We start from the raw sequence: 19,979 nt of genomic DNA, 5'->3' as shown, positions 1-19,979 counted from the left end.
AAAAAAAAAAAAAAAAAAAAAAACTCACCAAACAATTAAAAGCAGCAGCTTTTTGAAATTCGAAGCGGAAGAAGAATTCAAAAGTTTTTGAAAATTATTTTCTAGATTTTGATTTTGGCTTCTCTCACTTCGGATTTTTTTTTTTATTTTTCCCTCGGGTCTGGTTAGTATACAAAAACATTCCAAAAAAAGAAAAAAAAAAAAAAATGAAAGGCGGAGAAGGTCCCTTTTGATGAACTTCATACGACGTCGTCCTCTGTGAGAGAAAAAGAAAAATTCAATTTTTTTTTAAATTCGAGAAAAATTGAATAACGCCGACGATGCCTTTTGAGACACAAATATTTTGTGATCTGCGTTACTTCACGACGCCTTATCGTGTTCGTTTTCGTTGATATATAAATCTCACTACCAAACAACTACGTTGACTTTTCTTATATGTTAATGTTTTTGGATAAAGTAGATTTTCTAATTTCAGTTAATCACATAATTCTAATTTCTTATCTTTTGAAAAAAATAGCTAACTTAAACTTTTTCATTTATTCTGTGTCACGAATGGTACTATGTACCAAGAAGAGTGAGAACTAGGAACAATAATTTTTCGTATTAATTTAGAAAACCACATTACACTTGTCACTTGATAGCATCCAGCATAGGTTCAAGTAATCGCGGAGGAAGTAAAACGCTCAAACAAAACCCTTGAATGCTAAAACAAATGACGAGTAGAGTAGTACATGAAAGAACAAGACAAGAAGAGAAAGCAGCTGATGAGCTTTTTCGGTCGCTTTCTAAAGCGCTTTTCATTCCCTCTTGGATTTCGAGAGAGCTCTTTTTCGCTGACCAAGCATGTACCTGTACATGTGTGGACTACCTGCAACAGCCAAATTACATTATTAGTTGTGGGATCAGAACTGATACAGAGGTTCATGTCATATATTCTTTATAAAAACGTCATATGGGTTTGTGCCTGGGACATATATTGCAAGGACAACTATTGCTGCATAGAAGTAGTCGAATGAGAAGTTCAGTGTGTTAGGCATCCTAACGCTGTACATCTCCGATGTCTGCAGAAAAAGAAGAAGAAGCAAAAGAAACCATTCAGGAATCAACCATATATACATACTCTCCCCTGTTCCCAGTGAAATAGAATCCGAAACTTGTAACTCGGCATCAAAGTCAAACTTTTAAGCTTCTCTATGGAGGATCTTACAGTGAAGTATTTCAAGTCAACAAACAGTTCCTGTATACTTAAATCTGAGGGAAATGGCTTTAACAGTTCCATGTCTACTCTAAGAGCTTTAAATTCTAACACACAAATGGGTGTAACGACATGTAATAGGTCATGTTCACAATGACGGATGGAAGGATTCTGGCTACCACCCTCACCAATTTAACCTAACTAACTCAATACTTGGTTCTGTATAATCTTATACAAGACTCAAGCGACACTACCCATGGGAAAAAGTGGATTAAGTGGTGATCGAAGAAACCTAGCATATACTAAGGAAACATAACAATGGTTCAAATTGGTATATTGTGAAGAAAAGGTTTTTCCTCTTTTCTAAGAATTGACATGAGCGCCTGTTACCTTGATGTGTGGTAAGGCAAGGTAGATAAGACCAACTTCACTGGTGATACCGGTAGGGTATAGCAACGAAAAGCTGCTGTATCTGAAAAGATTAACGAGAGAAAAATAAATGAGACGAGACTTTCAGATTAATCTATCTTTCAACGTGTATTATATTGCATATGAATGGCATACCTGAGCCACAAGTGCCATGAAGGAGCAAAGCCTAGAGCTTCCTTAAAGCCAAAAAAGGAGTAGCGAATAATCTGCAATAGTAAGCAAATTTGAAACTTTTAGGCGCCTCTGAGTGAATTATTCAATCAAACATATGAACTAAAGCACGTGATCCTAAAAGGAATCTACTAGGATAAGACTTCAACCAAAATGGAGTAAAGGGTAAGAAATGATCTTTAAGGTCTAATTGTTATTTCAAAGAGTCATATATAAGTCAAATCTTGTCTGCCAGACATAATAACAGCGAATCTCTTGATCTGTACTTCAACAAAACATGTGACAGGTAACTTCCAAAGCATCAGGAAGAGAAGCAAGCAACGTTTTAGACATATCAGATTCAAGACATACAATGAAACTGGTAAATCTATCTTACTAAGAGTGATAATCAATGGTTTTAACAGAGTCAGAACAAAGACTAGAATTAATCACCTCTGTGATAGACCAGCTTATAACCAGTGACGTGACCAAAAAATGAGATCGGACCTGAAATTTAAAGTAGCAAAAATCAAACGATCAAATCAAGAAAACTGCAACAATCAAGAAGAAATTAATAAACTCGTAATGCTGGTAACTTTTCTAAGTTAACCTCTGGGAAACTGTAAAGGATCCCCCAAGTGAGAAATAGCCTTGAACCTATCTGTGGCAGAGTTGCAGAAACAGGAGATCTGACCAAACCTATTCGAGTTTAGAGACACAGCAGAACACAAATCATAATCACTACTAGTATCCGATTTCACCAGCTTAGAGACACAACAGAACACAAATCAGGCAACGGTCTTGAGATGTTTTTATCAAGCTGGGTAAGTGCAAGTTTGAATAAAAAAAGAAAAAGGTGTAATGGATCAGATCACTCACCTACTAATCCATGAAGAATCTGCTCCAAACCCGGAAAATTCCGATAAACCCAGATTTGAATCAGGCAAAATCAAGCACAGGAAGAAACCAATCAGTTGCAGCAAAAAAAAGAACACGAATTGCGATAGTCAGGGGACTCGAACCTCGAGAACGGCAGCAGTCTGAGCAAGCTGGAGAGGCTTCTCAACGGCGTCGTAGACATTTTCATATCCCGTTTCCCTCAAAGTCTTTACCGCAAAGTACAAAACTTGAGCCCTAAAACCCAAAATGTCACCAAGATTAAAAAAAAAAAAACGATCCAGCAAAGAGTGAATAAGAAGAGAGTCGAGGAATTGGACTTGCCATCCAGCAAAGACGATCCAGTTATAGAGAGTGAGGTACACACGCCTGACCATGGAAAGTTACTAATCGATAAAGTTTTGCTGAGAGAGGAAAGAAAAGAAGAGTACAGTAGGCTTTTAATGGCGGAGAGATGGGAGTAGGAGGAGCATTTATGAATTTACATCATCAATACTATAGGGAGAGAGACAGGTAAGCTACTTCTCAACCGTCTTCTCCGGATATTTATTAATTTAAAACCCATATGTTTACCCAACTATCACGAAACGACCCCTATATTTAATTATATGATAACATCAACCCCACAACTTCCACAATTGTGGGAGCCTGGGAGGGAAATCATTAAAAATCACATTAATTTCAATCATAAATTACATCAAAGAGTGTTAAAAAAAAATAGCTAACACTTTGAATCCATCTCACTGCTCGCTCGGAGCACCCGAGCTTGGTTGAGATTGGCCATCTTTCTGTTCCTTATCTACCACCAACGGTCCGTTTCCACCAGATCTGCGAGCACCGGTGAGTTCTTTAGTATCTGTTTCCACGGAAGAAGAATGTATCTCTTCTTCGATTGGAAGTGTTCTCTTTGCGCCCTCTAGTGCAACTCCAAGTACTATATTCTCTTCCAAAGCTGATCTAGACGCTGACGATGCTGAACTACCTGTTTCATCGGTCTTTGGTGACTTTATTGTGCTACTACTTCTCTTGGCCTTTGCTTTCTCAGCTCCTGATGTTTCTGTATCCTTTGGGGTGGTCGCCGGTTTAGAGACCACTTTGATACCAGGCTTTGCTACTAGTTCATCAGGTACTTTGTTGGTATCAGGAACCGGCGATTCTCCAACTTTTGCAATCTCCTTTGGATCAGGAGGAGACGTTTCTTTTGACTTTGGACTCGAACCCTTATTTTCTTGCTCTGCGGTTGGTTTTGATGCACGGTTTTGAGATTTTGATTTGTCTTCTCCATTGATTTTGTAAGAGGGTTCGATTAGCATCAAAGGACGCCGAGAACCAACACCTCCAGGTCCGTACATCGATTCCCCAAATGGTGCATTTTCCACGTCAGCATCTGTGTACATCTTACGGATCGTACGAATTGGTGTAGCTAGACGTGCTCGGTGGTGGCTTATGACTCTTAGAAGGTCCAACAATATAGCTTCCTGTTTCACCAATACAAGAAAACAAAAGCAATAAAGTCACTGGTTCCTGTGAACCTTGGGTAGATGATAAGATAAATGACTTCAAATTTACCTTAACACCCAAGTATTCTTCGTGATGACACGTCTTCACAAAGCAAGAGATCAGTATCTGTAAAGTAAAAACGAGAACCAGATGTATGAACAAGGCCGTCCAATGTTTCCTGAAATATCTGATCATCACTTCAAGATGGGTGCAAAAGAAGAGATAGGTATTGAAGTCTAACCGAGAGGGCCTGATTTTCTGGAATGACATTCTCCAAGAATACCCTTCTATGTAACCTCTGCTGCTCAACCATAGGATTCTTGGCCAATACTTTCCGCATGTCAGCTACAATATTCTGTTTGGCGAAGTTAAGAACAAGAATCAGCTAAAAGAACTCCATGATTGGCACTTAATTTGTCTAAGTAATTAACGACCATATAGGAATTAGAAAACGCACATTTATTTTGTTGACATCCAAGTGACTGATTGCTAGGTGAGTTTTGATACGCCAATGAGTTTTCTGAGTAAGGTTTCTCACGACATTGACTGTGAACTTATGGTTTGGGATGTGGATTGCCTCACGGTCTTCACCTCTTATGATTGTTGGTGACCACCAACCAACATGCTGTAAATGCATTGGAACAAGCATTTCAGAAAGTTAGTTAGCGCTAATCTTACGTTAATGTTCGGGCAAAGCAATGACGTGCAAGGAAGCTAGTTCAAAAGTCACAATATATATATATATAAGCTCAGAGATTCTAATACTAACCTCCACAGTACCAGAAACTTCATAACCTTCTATCTTTGTTTGAATCCACTCATTCAAAACAAATGGCCGGGTTGCATGAATCATAACACTTGAAAGAAAGTTTGTCAAAATCTGGAACAAAAAAAAAACTCAGTTTCTATGAAATATCTTTTGCATGCATAGGGAAAAGAACCGTCCACAGCGAACAGTGAATATTCTGAAGAACCCAGTAATCAAAATGAGAGTCAGGTTTCACCTCACGGCCAGCAAGAGTAATCAAAACTGTCCCAAGACCTCCAGCAGTGAGCCATTTTTGTGTAGAGAAACCCAGCAACTCCATAAAAAGTGATACAGCAGCAACCCATACAGCAGAATATACTGCTTTTCCAGCAAATTGAAATCCCATCTGTACACAGGGGCAGATTAGTAAAACAAATTGAGAAGCCAATTATATTTTCGATAGAGATTTCTGATCTTGCTAGCAGTAACACAAAGCTCAGACATGCAAGATAGACCAAACATCCTAAGAATAATAACTCTACAGAAAAGATTATAAAAGCATTTTTTTAAGAGTGTAACTTTACATACATTTCTTGTATCGCTCGGATTACTGGTTTCTATGAAGAGCTTTTGTGTTTGTTGGATAAGACTGCATGGGAACATCTAACCAGAATCAGAAGTCATGAGATGTCCACATAACAATTTCACGTGATAGAAGCCACTAAAATACAGAAACATAAATGAAGACATAGTATTATATTTAAAGAAACCAGTACCCTTACCTGGATATGCAGTAAGCAAATGCAAGAACCGTTGATAGTGACCTTACAAAATTCAAAAGTCGATCCTTCACAATTTTGCTAGCTTCTGTAGGAAGGACAATGGGATCTAATGCCCTATATAAGGAATAGTCACCATCGGTCAATTATCTCAATAAAGCACCAGATAAGGATATCACGAATATATCTCAACAATTTAACATCAGAGAGTCCCAAAGAACTACTTGATAGGTATACCTGCAGATGAATAGAGCTCCTAACCATAGTAGCAGAGGTTGAACATACGACGTCATAACATAATACGTACCACTTTTCTTCCAACCGTTATCATTCTTCTACAGTGTTTCAAAAGTAAAGATTCAGAATATCATATACAAAAGATACCACATTGCTTTGCCAACACAGAAATGAAAACATTAAACAAACAAAAAAACTGCATATAAACTTGAATGGCTGCACCTACATTGAGTAGTAGGTTTCTTCCTTGACGAACAACAGGCACTAAACCCCACAGGGAGAAAACAAGAAGAGCAACAGCTGGAACCAACTTATAAACAAAAGGGAATTGTTGTATCGACCCCTGTGACCTGCAAACCACGGAGTGGAACTATTTACAGAGTGTATTAAAAGGAACAAGAGAAATTAACAGAAACATATATGGACCCCTTAAGATTTCCCCACCAAAAATTTTCAAATTTACTAAGGGGAAACATGGACATGACAAGTCATGCACACATCAGTGCTCGGCTACATCCGCGATTTCTTTTGAGTAGAAGATATTCATTTTTATTGTAAGTTAGATGCCTAAAGATTACTATGCAATCCTTCAGATCCACAGATCAACTAAATAGAAACGATGATAATTTCACAATCTTCCAAGGTAATCATTCTGCATCTGATGATAGGAAACAAGAGGGCTTACTTTGCTAGCACCACAGAGACAGCTTTAACAGCAGGTTCAATTGCGTTGCTGCCTACAGAAAAGGAATGACACCGAAAAGCGGTGGTTCTTGATGGCACCGAACAAATAGGCCTACGAAGGTAATCCGAGAGTAGAATATTGTTGAAACCATGTCGGCCTAACTGTATACAGAAAAGTAATACGTTACTATATTATCAGCAAACCAAAAATTTGACTGACTGAGTAAGTAAGTTTTCTTGAACAATTTACCGGAACAACTAATGAGAGAGGAGCCTTTGATATATGCATCCTCCTTTGATATATGGCACTCTAAAGAACAAGCAAATATTTTAGAAAGAGAGAAAGGAAGAAACAAATTAAAAGAAAAGGACTCCAGGGCTAAGAATGGAAGAAACATACATATTCTGGCTTATAGCACCCTTGGTTTCTGCAAAGTCCCATACCATGAGACAACTGCAACGTACCATAAAGGGCCATAGTCTGAGAAAACTGAATGTGTTAGCCAACGGCGTTAGGTAGCACCGATCATAAGCCTTGCAGCATAACAGAAAGAAATCAATGAATGCCAACACGAACCCTGCACTATAGAAATGAAGGACACCAATTTTAAACACTTGTGTGAGAGAATTCATATGCAGACAGTTCCAGTGAAATTAAAGCTACGGCAGATGGAAAGAGACCCTTAACAAGACTAATATATCTGCAACTGAACTGAGAACAAACTAGAGCCTACGGAAACACAAGACAATCCAACTCCATCAGCGTGCCATATTCATTCATTACCAGAAACCTCTAATCTAGATTCTGGATCACAATCGCAACTTGAACAACTAAGCAGCTAATCTCATCCAGAGGAAACATTCAAAATCACAAATTACAGACCTAGATTCCTCAAAATCAGACTAAAGGCATAAAATCCAAAATCGGAGTTTTACAATCGAAAGGCTAGGTAAAGAAACAAGAACATAGCGATAGACGCAAGAAAAAAACTTACCCCAAAATCAAAAAAAAAAAATAAAAGGAACAAACAGAAATTTAGGGTTTCAAAGCTTCTCCAAGGAGCTTTCTTCGAAGAAGACGGGACTAAGGGATTCGCGATTCGCAGACAAAGGAATACGGTGTCGTTTCGAGATGAGCAACGTTGCGGGTAAAGTGGAAAAGTGGTCAACAAATTGCCACGTGGTTAGACACGTCAGATTCGTCTGGCGAATAGATTCGTATATAAATGATGCTTCAGCATATATTATTTACAAAATCATCCTCTCATATTATATATACTCATTCCTATTTAATTTTAATTTTTACGACCCATATGGCCATATCATAGAGTTCAGGTTGATTTATGTTAGGGATGCATTTCGTTCAAAAAAAAAAAAAAAATGTTTAGGGATGCATATACATGTAACATGTGTAGTTCAGTTGAATTGTTTATAACTGTAACAATTATGAATGGGAACAAATTTAGAAAGGAAAAACAATATAAAATGTACATTTGATTAATATTATTCTTTGCTTTTGCACCCTGTTGTTATCTCAGGACCATCTGTGATCTGTCTCTCAATCAAATAACCTTGAAATTAGAAAATAAACAACAACAATAACAACAACAACAACAAAATTGCAAAAATATTTGTCGTTAGCTAGTTTTTTTTGTTTTTTGGGTGGTTTTTATCAAAAATAAAATAAAATAAAAAACTAGTTTTTGGTGGCTTATTTGTTTTGTACTGTTTTGTAGATGAATGACTATCAATCAACAACAAGCGTTGTGCATTTGGACTATATAGATCCAACGTTGCATGTGTTTTAAATAGCAACTTATCATTATTACTATGTATCACCGAATCTTCCTCTCCTCCATTCTCTATCAAAACAAAATTTTACAACAATAACAACAACGACAAAAACACATCTCCTTTGATTGTCCTGATCGAACGAAAACTCCAGAAAAAAAAATATTAAGACAACAATGAAATTATGTTCAATGTATTGAATAACTTAAAAAAAAATAAGGATGCTACGAAGAGCTGCGAGCAATGCGTACTCATGGTGGTGGGCAAGCCACGTTCGAACCAAACAATCCAAATGGCTCGAAGAAAACCTTCAAGGTTACATTCTCTCTTAATTATCATTATTCATTTCTTCCATGATTTCAGAATTTTTGATAAAATGTTTATTCGTAGATATCGAGGGAAAGGTGCAATACGCACTTAAGCTTTTGGAAGATGAAGGTGATTCGTTTGCTAAGCGTGCAGAAATGTATTACAAGAGTAGACCTGAATTGATAAGTTTTGTGGAAGAATCTTTCAAGGCTTACCGTGCTTTAGCTGAACGCTATGATCATATCTCCAAGGAGCTTCAAAACGCTAACACCACAATTGCATCTGTTTTTCCTGACCAAGTCCCTGAGTTTGCCATGAACGAAGACGATGACGACGATGCTCCTACCACACCTACAAAACATAAAACTCATGCATCAAATCAAAATGTTCCAAAGGTTCCTAATTTTCCCATTAAAGATCCTGAGGCTGCGAAAAAGTTGTTCATGTCAAGGAACGCTATTAAAGAACAAAACGCGTCGTCGTCCGTTGTTAACAAGTCCGGGATGAGTAAAGCCGAGGCGGTGGAAGAGATTGATAAGTTGCAGAAAGAGATTCTTGTTTTGCAGACTGAGAAAGAGTTTGTGAAGAGTTCTTATGAGAATGCACTTGCAAAGTATTGGGAGATTGAGAAATGTATAACAGAGAAACAAGGGAAGGTGTGTAGTTTGCAAGACGAGTTTGACGAAGGTGCTGTTGTCATAGAAGATAAAGAAGCTCAGATATTGATGTCCACCGCAGCTCTCAAATCATGCCAAGAGAAACTAGAAGAGATGAAAGATCAACAGGAAAAGAATGTGAAAGAATCTGAGATTACAAGAGAACAGATCAGAGAATCAACAGAGGAAGTTAGTAATCTTTCTGATGCATTGCCTGGCGATGGAGGAACAAAACAAGAAATAGACAGTGATAAGAAGAAGTTGGAATCATTAGAAGAAAATGTAAATGAACAATTTGATGACTTTGAGGCTAAGTCGTGTCTTACCATAACAGACGTGGCTGATAAGATTGATGAGCTTGTGAATGATGTGATCAATTTGGAGAGCTTGTTCTCATCTCAAGCAGCTTTAATACACAGACTAAGAGAAGAGATTGATGATCTCAAAGCACAGATTAAATCTCTACAAAAAGAAAACAGTTCATCTCAAACTGATGACAATATGGATATGAGAATGAAGTTGAAAGAGATGGAGGAAAAGCTGGAGGGTATTAAGGATATAGATCAAGAAGTTGAGGAAAGGAGTAAGAAAATTGAAATACACCTTACACAAGCACATTTAAAACTAATTTTCTTATCCAAGAGAGTAAAAAGCTTGAAGCAAGAAGGGGAAGAAGACAATTCTACTACTACTAATGTGCCAATACAAGAAGATGCAGAATCTTTGACTGATACAAAATTGCCAGAAGAAAACATTGATGATTCAGTTGTGTCTGAAAATGTTTCAAACATGAATTCAGCATCTGAAGTGGTTGATACTGAAAAAGATCTCACAAGTGAAGTTAACCAAGAAGAGATAATTGAAGCTACAAGAAAGGAAACGTCATTAGATGATTTAGAGAAACATATCTCTGTCTCATCATCACCAAAGCCAGATATTATAACAACACAAGAGTCTGATGAGTCAATATTGCAGCAGCTGCTAGCACATGGGATAGAAGGCAGAGAGAAACATTTGTTAATGGAATACACGAAAGTACTTCGGAACTATAAGGAAGTAAAGAAGATGTTAGATGAAGCTGAAACTAAACTGAAGAGTGTAAACACCGTTAAGGATGAACAAGTCAGAGCCAAGGATCAACAAGGGGACAAATTGTTCATGCTAATTTACAGAGAAGATTATGCCACAAATGCAATAACTGGTCAAAAGCAGAGTCTATCACCAAATGAAGAGCAATTTGGAGCACGCGTTGATGAATTACTAAGCGAGAATCTGAACTTGTTGGTGAGGTTTAGCAACTCCTTTGGTCAGATACAGCAATTTGATACAGGGATCAAGGACTTACACGTTGAGATATTGAAGATCATTAAACAAAAGAATCAAGATGGAGGACGAAACACTCTCAAATCAAATGTTCGTCCTATATACAAACACCTCAGCGAGATACGCACCGAAATGACAGTTTGGTTAGAGAAGAGTTTGCTTCTAAAAGAAGAAATCAACATGAGAGCTTCAACTTTGAGTGACATACAAAATGAAATAACAGAAGCTCTCAAAACAGATTCTGAAGACTCTGAAAAGAAACTTACAATCTACCAAGGAGCTAAATTTGAAGGCGAGGTTTCGAACATGACAAAGGAGAACAATAGGATAGCAGAAGAGTTGCAAACAGGTTTAGATCAAGTTACAAAACTTAAGAAGGATGCTGATACGACACTCGAGAAACTAAGTGAGGAGCTTTCACTGTCTGAATCAAATGCAGAGTCTTCGCAAGATCTCAAACCTCGTATTCCTTTGAGGTCATTCATATTTGATGTGAAACCAAAGAAACAAAGACTATCCATTTTCTCTTGTATTCAACCTTCATTGTATAAGAAGAAGCCTACTACTGGTTCATAGACATCTTTCCATGTAACTTACCACTGAATCAAATGTATTTGTTAATGAATTTTAAATCGTTTCATCTTGACTCAGTCTTGGAAGAAGCATGTTTAATTTGCTCCTTATGCTCATTTCACTCATAAGAGAATGGTGTCTAACGTGAAAGCAAAAACATGGGCTTGCCTCTGAGATTTTTAATCTTCTTGCTGGATCCTTCAACGTCTCATAAGGCCTGTTTTGCATTTTTCATATTGTTTTGTATTGGCAGGTCCAACAGAGACAAATTGAATTTGTTTCACCATAAATGTTTCAGTTTTACAAAATAAACTGGCAAAACGTTTTCAAACAGTGACTTCAGATCAAAGTATTTGTATCAAAACGTCAAGATAAAACTTACTTTGAATCTGATTATTTTTTCTTTGTTAGGTCTGAATGACTAAAAGAAATGCAAACGTCTCTAGGGTAAATTATAATAATAATATTGGTTAAGCTTACCAATTACTTTATTTTCTTACTTTTTATGAAGTGTAATAACCATATATATATATGACTTTTTTATATATTAACTATCTAACAGCTAGCAGAATCGCGTTAGTCTAAGCTAAGCTGTTCACGGCTGTTTTGTTTGACTAATGGACAATTCACACATCTTCTTCGTGATCTTTGCTGTAAAAGAAAGAAATTAAAACAATAAAATTATCAAGTTTTTGTCACTATTAACCCATCTATTAAACTACTATATTATTTTAACGTCTATCTAATCTAATTGTATTACTACTTTAATCGGTGATTGTACCCAAAAAATTTTACTCGTTATTCTATGGTACACATAATAAGAATTTTTAAGAAGTATGCAAAGTGCAAACATCATTACCCCAAGTGGGTAAAATTACCCTTCAAACACGGAGTTACTGTCAGAAAAAATATATATTTATGCTTTTCGCTTTGTCGATTATATGTGTCTATAGCCTAATAGTTTATGATTAATGTTGTATGTATTGTTGATTTTAATTGGGGCACTATTTCCATCTTTCTAAACTTACTATTACAAGAAATTTTAAATTCTTAGAAACAATTACACCATTTCTGTTAATACAGTTTAAAACGTGATCATAAGAGTTTCTGTCATATATTTCTAGAATCAGATAATCAAAACCTCCACCATATTTTTTATCAAAAAAATACAGTATATTGTTTCGCAGCTAATTTGGGTCTTTGCCCCTACTAGTTTGCCTAATACAACCAAAACATCCTAAAGTTTTTTCAAGAAAATAAAAAGACAAAGGTTAAAGTGCAAATAGTATAAGGAGTAATATGTTTTGGGGGGAACAAAAAGAATTAAAGAGAGAAGGTTTAGTTAAGGAGATTAAGACAAAAGATGAGAGATTAAGATAATAGAAAGGAGGACAGGGTCGCACGTGCAACACCGAAATCTTCGACCAGAAACGTTGTGAATCAAAAGATGCTGCGCACGTGCCTCCTCGGTCAAAGGTCAAAAGCAACTGATACATTTACCACTAGTTATTGGACCTCCCCAAAAAATGTATAAACAACATTAAATTAGATGAATCATACAAAAATAATTCATTATTTAAAAGAGAAATTGCTGGGTATCCAAGATAAGGATGATGATTAGGAGAGTCTGTGTGTTGGTAAAAGACTCTTTAAGAGTTAATTAACTATTTCAAAACTCAAAAGATCTTCAAGGTTTGTTCATATTATTAGTTCACACCTCTACCTTCTATTATGTATAATCTGAACTCTATATATTTATAATCATGGCTATATACTCCAATGCTTTTAATCATTCTATATTTTTTACTATATGGAAATATATACATAATTAATGGGGGTTTTATAATTAATTTTCTATACTTAGTTTCACCTATAGAGAAATTATAAAATGGATGATCGAACTGTAACATTTATATAATACTATAGTTTATGAAACTATGAATCACAGTCGGCAGTAACTTGTATATTCTATATTCTACATAATTTTTTGCATGTATTTGTCAATGATTGAAAAAAAATAAAAATGTGTTATCCAAATTATTGTAAGATCATCATACTTATTAAAGACCGTCTGCAACTGTCACCTAACATTTTAGCAAGATATCTTGGAGTTTATTTTCTTGTTTAAACATATAGAATTTTAAATAACATAAAGTGAATATGGAATCCATATAAATCACTTATACCAAAACAAAGAGAATATATTTGGTCAATTTCAAGAAAATCTGATTATACTATTGGATGAAAGAAAAACTATGATATGATATCAGTATAATAAAGTGATACATATTGATGATATACAAATACACTTACTTACGTGTGATAGAATCATATATGATATTTGTGAGTAAAAGGGCGAAAGAGGAAGCTAATGTGGAAGCATGTGCTTATCCTCTCAAGGTGCTAGATTCAGCCACGTGTGATGACGTGGCTCTTTCTAAATATGATTTGCAAAGAATTACTATATACATGTGTTCGGTGTTCCAATAAGATTATTATACTTTATATTGTATTATGTTATAACTTATAAGGTTCGAGCTTGTAATTGTATCGTCAGAGGGTTTACATTCGATACAAAAGGGGCAGGTGTGACCATCCCCACGTGTGATTTCACATGCAATTAGGAGATTTTAAAGCATAGTCTTCCAAAGAGCCAAATAATTAGAGAATATAAATATTTAAAAAATGAATAAACTTTGAGTTGAGTATAAGGACAATAACAATCAAGGATAAATGTTTAGGTATTTTTAATGTATGTAACCGAATGTATCACCAATACCTGTTAATGGCTAAAATGCCACGTCATTATGGCCAGAACCCTAACGAGAGGCCACACGTCCCCCATTGAATTTTTAAACAGAAACACCCATGATGATCTCGCACAATTTTAACGTATTCTTTCTTTCTTTCCTGGACTGGCTTCTACGTTTGAGTATGAACGACAATCTCTGATTACGGTTTATGTTATTCTATTTGTACTTAATATATTTGTCAAATTCGTTATTGACCATCAATCTTTTTTTTGTCAAAGGATCACTGAGCAACATTGTTTTTTAACATGTTTTAATTAATTAAAAATAAGGTTTCAATATTTCGATCAAGTATATCATCATATTTCAGCATATATTATATTTGACTATAGGATTTTGAAAGAATTCTAAACGACATAAAGTATAAAAATCTATTAATTAATAAATTACAACCAACTAGATAAATTTTCTACAATTTTTATAAAGAAATAGCTTCTAAACGGAAGTGATCTTGAAATTATGATGACAACTAAATTAGATCATTGGATTAGCTATATAAAGTTTTGAAGAATTATATCTCAACCCATCAAGACATGCATGATCAGTCCGAATCCAACAGGAAGCCAAACAATCCAAATGATGGTCAACAAATCGGTCAACGGACATGATATTTCTTTCATTGTCGTGTCCGTCTATTTGTAGTAGGCATACTGGTTCACATTCATATATAAAGCGACTCGACCGAACTTGTGTGTTTCCATATCGGTGGACCGACTCACACACGTCCACTAGAAATAGATGTTAGATACGCGACTCAAGCGTCTCAACGTTCATTCATCCGTATGTCTAAGATCTCATTTCGAACTATCAAGAATATATAATTTTACATCGACATTACAGCTGGTTTCAAGCTTAAAACTTGCAGGCTTGTATATATTGTGCATATAATCAATATATTAGTTGTTAGTTGTTACGTATGGTAATCAATATATATACACATTGAAACAGATTTAATATATGACATAAAATCGTAAACAAATCCTATATATTTATAAAATTGGTGCATATAATCAATCAACCATACATATACATGCAAGAATAAGAACCTATACAAAGATTCATTTAATTATTGTTTTGGTTGCACTATACGAAAGTTGCTTGATTAGCTAGGTATCTTACAAAAGTTTTGATTGCGTTTGTACATATACTTTTCAAAATAAAAATTAGCAAACGCTGTAAAATGTAAAATAAACACTCCATTTATCTAAAAGACGGGCAGATAGATATTTGTTTAAATCTAAGGGACAGTAGAGATACAAATTAAACTACATATTAAAAATGATTGTCATCTACTTGAAGTATAAACCAATATATGGTCACATCTACAAACAATATATATGTCTTGTTAATTAGATGAACTATTATCATCACATAAAGACACCCATAAATAAACATAGGTTATGCATACAATATCATAAACATTCAACTCCAGTGTTTAGTTGGCCAGAATCCGGCATTGACCAGTGTTAACCGATGTTGACCAGTATTAACCAGTGTTGACCGGCGTTGACCAGAAAAAATATTCAAATTTTTTTCCTTTTTTCTAAAAATATTATTTTTTTGTTTTTATGTATTTTTGATCAATAAATAAAAAGATAAATGATTTGTATAATTTACACAGAAATAATATAACAACAAAAAGTTATATGAAAAAATATATATAAAAAAATTATATACCCAAAAAAATTAAAAATTATATGACAAACAAAATTTGTGGTACATCTAGTAAGTAATTTTGTTAATACAGAAAATATACCAAAAATAATATAATAAAATTATACCACTAAATTTTTTATGTGTAGTAGATTTTTTCATAAAACTATAACAAATATATATCTTTTCCTTTGAAAATCATTTTTTATTTTGTATTTTTATAGGTGGGGTTTTAAATATTTTTTTCTTTTTACTTACTTATAAGATTATGTCATTTGAAATATATCCAAGACATTGCCAACTATTTATTTGCTTTTAATAAGAAAAAGGAAGGAAGGAAATAACAAAAATTCTATTTATTTACATGAAAGACATAATTAAAAAAAGTTGATTTTGTAAAATCAAAGGTTGGTTTGTAAAATCAAAGAAATAGTTGGCAATGCCTTGGATATATTTCAAATGACATAATCTTATAAATAAGTAAAAAGGAAAAAATATTTAAAACCCCTACCTTTAAAATTACAAAATAAAAAATGATTTTTAAAAGAAAAATGTATATGTTTGTTATAGTTTTATGAAAATATCTACTACACATAAAATCTTGGTGGTATAGTTATATTAGATTTTTAGGTATATTTTATGTATTAACAAAATTAATTACTAGATACCACAAATTTTGTTTCTCATAAAATTTTTAATTTTTTTTGGTATATAATTTTCTAGTATTTTTTTGTTGTTATATTTTGTTTTTACAAATTATACAAATCATTTTTATTTTTTATTTATTTATCAAAAATACATAAAAGTAAAAAAATTATTATTTTAAGGATTTTTTTTTTTTTTCTGGTCAACATTGGTCAACGCCGGTTAACACTGATCAATGCCGGATGCTGGCCAACTAAACACCGAAGTTAAATGTTTATGGTGTTGTATACATAACCTATATTTGTTTATGAATGTACTTATGTGATAATAATAATTTATGTAATTAATAAAATATTTATTTTGTTTGTATATATAGTTATGTGTTGGTCTATACTTCATCAAAAATTAAAAAACAATATATATAAGGTTGGGAGATACTGGAGGTTGAATAAAGTAGAAGTATAGGATACGAGATGATATAGATAAAATAATACGACATGAAAGCCCTAATCACGTGCCTTAATTGCTGGGCCTTACCTTTTTTTGTTCTCCTTAAAATAATTACTTTTTTTTTTTAATTTGCTTCGTTATTTACAGAGGAAACCCGCCTCCTCATCTGGCGGGTTGTTCCCCACAAGCCTTTTCTTTTTTGTTTCTCGAACTCTCAACTTCCTTCAGCATTTACCATATTTTTTAACTAATATACTTTAGTAGTAATAATTAAAGTTTTCCGATTTGATTTATATGCAGTATGCAAGAAAATGTTATTTAACCGCGACCCAATATTATTGTTTTACAAGGGAACTTGACCACAAGGGAACTTGACCATTTTCTTTGACCCAAAAGGTGTAGCTAGCTAGTGTTGTTCTTGTTTGAATTAGTTCTCACTTTTGCATTCTAGTTACTCTATTACCCTCTTTAAACTTTACTTTTTTATATTGCTATAATGAAAATTAAGGGGTGAGCCTTTCATTTATCAAAAATTTACGATATCTTATAAATATATATATATATATAATATATTTTTTTTTCATACATAATGGTTATAAACAAATCTAGGCTAATTGAACACTACACGTTTTCTATCTATCACGTACGACTAAATTATAGTATGGTTTTTAGTAGCATACAAAGTAATATGTATTGTCTCATGCAAGACTTTAAAAAATCTACCCCCCCCCNCCCCCCCCCCCCCGATAAAAAAGTACGTCGGACTTGGATGTGTGTCGCTAAAATATGAAATCTATTAATTAACGAGGGGTTAAACTGTAAATAAAGGACGTAGCCGAGTAAAAAAACAAAGCTAAGAAAAGAAACCAGACCCGGAAGAGTAAAATCAGGTTGGGTGGGTAAAAAATAAAAAAAGATGGGGTAGGAAGAGGAGCGACAATGCATGTACGACAAGTGGAGAGCGTGGAAACAACTAGTGGTTTGGTTTCGAGTTTAGGGGTAATTTTGTAAATATCTTGTATCGCCTCCCAGTCCCAGATCTTTTGCGACCGTGTTCTAGACAAAATTTCTCCTCCGCAGTGCTATTAAAAAGTCCCCTCCACAACTAAACATTTTTTTTTTTTGTTTTCCGTAGGCTATTGACATCGGTAGTCTATTGAAACAAAAATATTAAAATAATTTATTTAAAGGTTTATAAATGAATAACTATACTAAATAATATATGCGGAATAAAATACCATAGACTCAAATCTAAAATAATCTCTCCACTCAATTAATATGGCAGTTTAACTTACTTTTACAAACCCATGTATCTCTCTACAAACATCATTTTACGATGATTATAAAAATAATGAATACCATCACACGAATCTGCAAACTATCAAGTTAATATTAGAACACCATTTAATAGAAAGGAAAATTAGAACGTATTACTCGTTTTGGTGTGTTCACGCGATAAACGTTTAGTGATTGTTATTCTTTATCCAGTAAAGATGATATACAAAAATGACGTAAATACTAATGTGTTTGTTAAAAATTGTTATATATAGGTTTAGATACAAATTCACATGTAAAACGAAATCGTCATAATAAACTGAAAAACATAAACTTACTTAAGGTTATTTGGCAAAAATTTGTTATGATTTTTTTAATCCACTTGAACAAATCATAACAGAATTCTATACCATACCAGAAACAAATTCTTCATCATATAAGATAGTAATCCACTTAATCAAACAAATTACTCTTGCAGTCATTAAGTAAAACTATACATGAATTTCTTTGAATTTCACAACTATCAAATACACAAAAAAAAAGTAAAAGTATTACCAACATGCCAAACAAAATATTATGTTGTCCAAACTAATTAGTAAATTTTAAATTTTAAAACTTGGGAAAGTACGAAGAAACTTACAACTCATACTGATAAAGTGACATTCTTCTTTTTTTCCCCCGAAATTTAAGTCACATTTGTTTTTATTTTGTTTGTATTAAATAGTTCTAAGTGATAGTCAAAACTCAAAAGGTCTTGAGTCGGACAAAAATAACATGGAACAACATACATATTGTGTAACTGTTTATTACATTACAAAATGAATTAAGTAAGATACGTCTTATATATGTTAGTCATATCAAAGGAGAAAGAGTAAAATAATCAGAAAAAGTTAAAAATTAAGAAAAAAAGCTAATAAGAATAAGTAAAATCAAATACATCGCTCTCTCTAAAAATCCCCTCCGGTATTACGCCGGACGACACAGAAGAAACCGCTTCTACTTTTTTCTCTCTCTCTCTCCTAATCTCTCTACATGCACATTCTCTCTCTCTACTGCAACTTTTGTATCTTTTTATAAATAAATAAATTATTTTTCTTTATAAGTATACGTCTGAGACGTTCCATAAAGAGCTTCTGCTTCGGCTTCTTTTTCCTTTCTTATTACTTACTAGTAGCTTCATTTAAAATCTCAGACACACCGGTTTACATGCATTTGCTCTCTTTGATCTCTCTTTGTTTTTATCCAAAAAACATGCAATAGCCAATAGATAAGATCTTCTGATAATATATATAACCTCGTGATTATCGTTTTCTCACATCTAGTCTTCGTCTTCTTTCTTCCACACAAATGCTCAACAAGTACTGAAAGCTTATAGAGAGTCAGTGTAACGCCTTAAATCAGGTTTGTATTTTTTATTTTTATATACACCACATAGGAAAAGAAAAGGGAAGAAAAAAAAACAACCTTTATTTCTGGGTTTCTTCTTAAATCATCTTTGTCCTTTTCTCCAGTATCCATTTGTAGGCGTTCCCATTCTCTCTTTTCTCATCCTAACTTTTTTTTTAAACTTATTTTAATCTCAGCTCAGCAGAGGATTTATTTACCAAAGAAGAAGAAGAACAAACAAGAGAGAGAGAAAAAAAAAGTAGTATATATAAAAAAGCAGAAAGAAAAAGGAAAGAAAACTAGATAGATGGCTCCGATGACGAACTGGTTAACGTTTTCTCTGTCACCAATGGAGATGTTGAGGTCATCTGATCAGTCTCAGTTTGTCTCCTATGACGCTTCTTCCGCCGCTTCCTCTTCTCCTTATCTCCTCGATAATTTCTATGGTACTCTCTCTCTCTCTCTCCCCATCGAGAAAATTTCATTCTT

At 34.0% G+C, this 19,979-nt stretch overlaps 5 protein-coding genes and 1 long non-coding RNA gene across 8 annotated transcripts in view; 2 read left to right on the top strand and 4 right to left on the bottom strand.

Annotated features, from left to right (window-relative positions):
* Window positions 1-644, bottom strand: part of LOC104709851 (kinesin-like protein KIN-14A) — an 8,244-nt gene extending 7,600 nt beyond the window's left edge. Inside the window, exon 1 of the mRNA XM_010426401.1 lies at window positions 618-644. Coding sequence (XP_010424703.1) covers window positions 618-644 — 27 coding nt within the window. The remainder of the gene's footprint in view (window positions 1-617) is intronic.
* Window positions 583-3,165, bottom strand: LOC104708051 (very-long-chain (3R)-3-hydroxyacyl-CoA dehydratase PASTICCINO 2-like). Its single transcript, XM_010424536.1, has 9 exons — window positions 2,996-3,165; window positions 2,797-2,908; window positions 2,654-2,672; window positions 2,385-2,473; window positions 2,228-2,281; window positions 1,760-1,830; window positions 1,586-1,667; window positions 965-1,061; window positions 583-868 (listed from the first exon to the last, which is right to left on the bottom strand). Exons 1-9 carry the CDS (start codon window positions 3,046-3,048, stop codon window positions 798-800), a joined length of 648 nt encoding a protein of 215 aa, XP_010422838.1. The 5' UTR covers window positions 3,049-3,165; the 3' UTR covers window positions 583-797.
* On the bottom strand, window positions 3,252-7,729 carry LOC104708050 (mechanosensitive ion channel protein 2, chloroplastic). Of its 3 annotated transcripts, none has more exons than XM_010424534.2 (14): window positions 7,615-7,729; window positions 7,020-7,202; window positions 6,870-6,929; window positions 6,621-6,781; window positions 6,162-6,285; window positions 5,936-6,033; window positions 5,702-5,815; window positions 5,508-5,568; window positions 5,176-5,325; window positions 4,941-5,051; window positions 4,629-4,796; window positions 4,413-4,526; window positions 4,241-4,297; window positions 3,252-4,149 (listed from the first exon to the last, which is right to left on the bottom strand). In XM_010424534.2, exons 2-14 carry the CDS (start codon window positions 7,095-7,097, stop codon window positions 3,412-3,414), a joined length of 2,034 nt encoding a protein of 677 aa, XP_010422836.1. In that variant the 5' UTR covers window positions 7,098-7,202; window positions 7,615-7,729; the 3' UTR covers window positions 3,252-3,411. The 3 variants fall into 3 exon arrangements, with proteins under 3 accessions (XP_010422836.1, XP_019084431.1, XP_019084432.1); XM_019228886.1 differs by having other exon boundaries at window positions 7,020-7,197; XM_019228887.1 differs by having other exon boundaries at window positions 7,020-7,153.
* Window positions 8,561-11,274, top strand: LOC104709850 (protein NETWORKED 2C-like). The gene is made up of 2 exons (XM_010426400.1): window positions 8,561-8,725; window positions 8,801-11,274. The coding sequence occupies exons 1-2, from the start codon at window positions 8,632-8,634 to the stop codon at window positions 11,272-11,274; spliced, it is 2,568 nt and encodes an 855-aa protein (XP_010424702.1). The 5' UTR covers window positions 8,561-8,631.
* The window catches only part of LOC104708049 (AP2-like ethylene-responsive transcription factor AIL6), a 5,465-nt gene continuing 4,584 nt past the window's right edge, over window positions 19,099-19,979 (top strand). The window contains exons 1-2 of the mRNA XM_010424533.2: window positions 19,099-19,505; window positions 19,688-19,936. Of these exons, the coding sequence (XP_010422835.1) occupies window positions 19,798-19,936 (139 nt within the window). The 5' untranslated portion in view covers window positions 19,099-19,505; window positions 19,688-19,797. The remainder of the gene's footprint in view (window positions 19,506-19,687; window positions 19,937-19,979) is intronic.
* LOC109125996 lies at window positions 19,230-19,695 on the bottom strand. The gene is made up of 2 exons (XR_002033037.1): window positions 19,569-19,695; window positions 19,230-19,465 (listed from the first exon to the last, which is right to left on the bottom strand). It is a non-coding gene; the product is annotated as an uncharacterized LOC109125996 (long non-coding RNA).

Source organism: Camelina sativa, chromosome 8 (assembly GCF_000633955.1).
Source record: "Camelina sativa cultivar DH55 chromosome 8, Cs, whole genome shotgun sequence".
NCBI lineage: Eukaryota > Viridiplantae > Streptophyta > Magnoliopsida > Brassicales > Brassicaceae > Camelina > Camelina sativa.
This window is presented reverse-complemented; position numbering and strand designations above follow the sequence as displayed.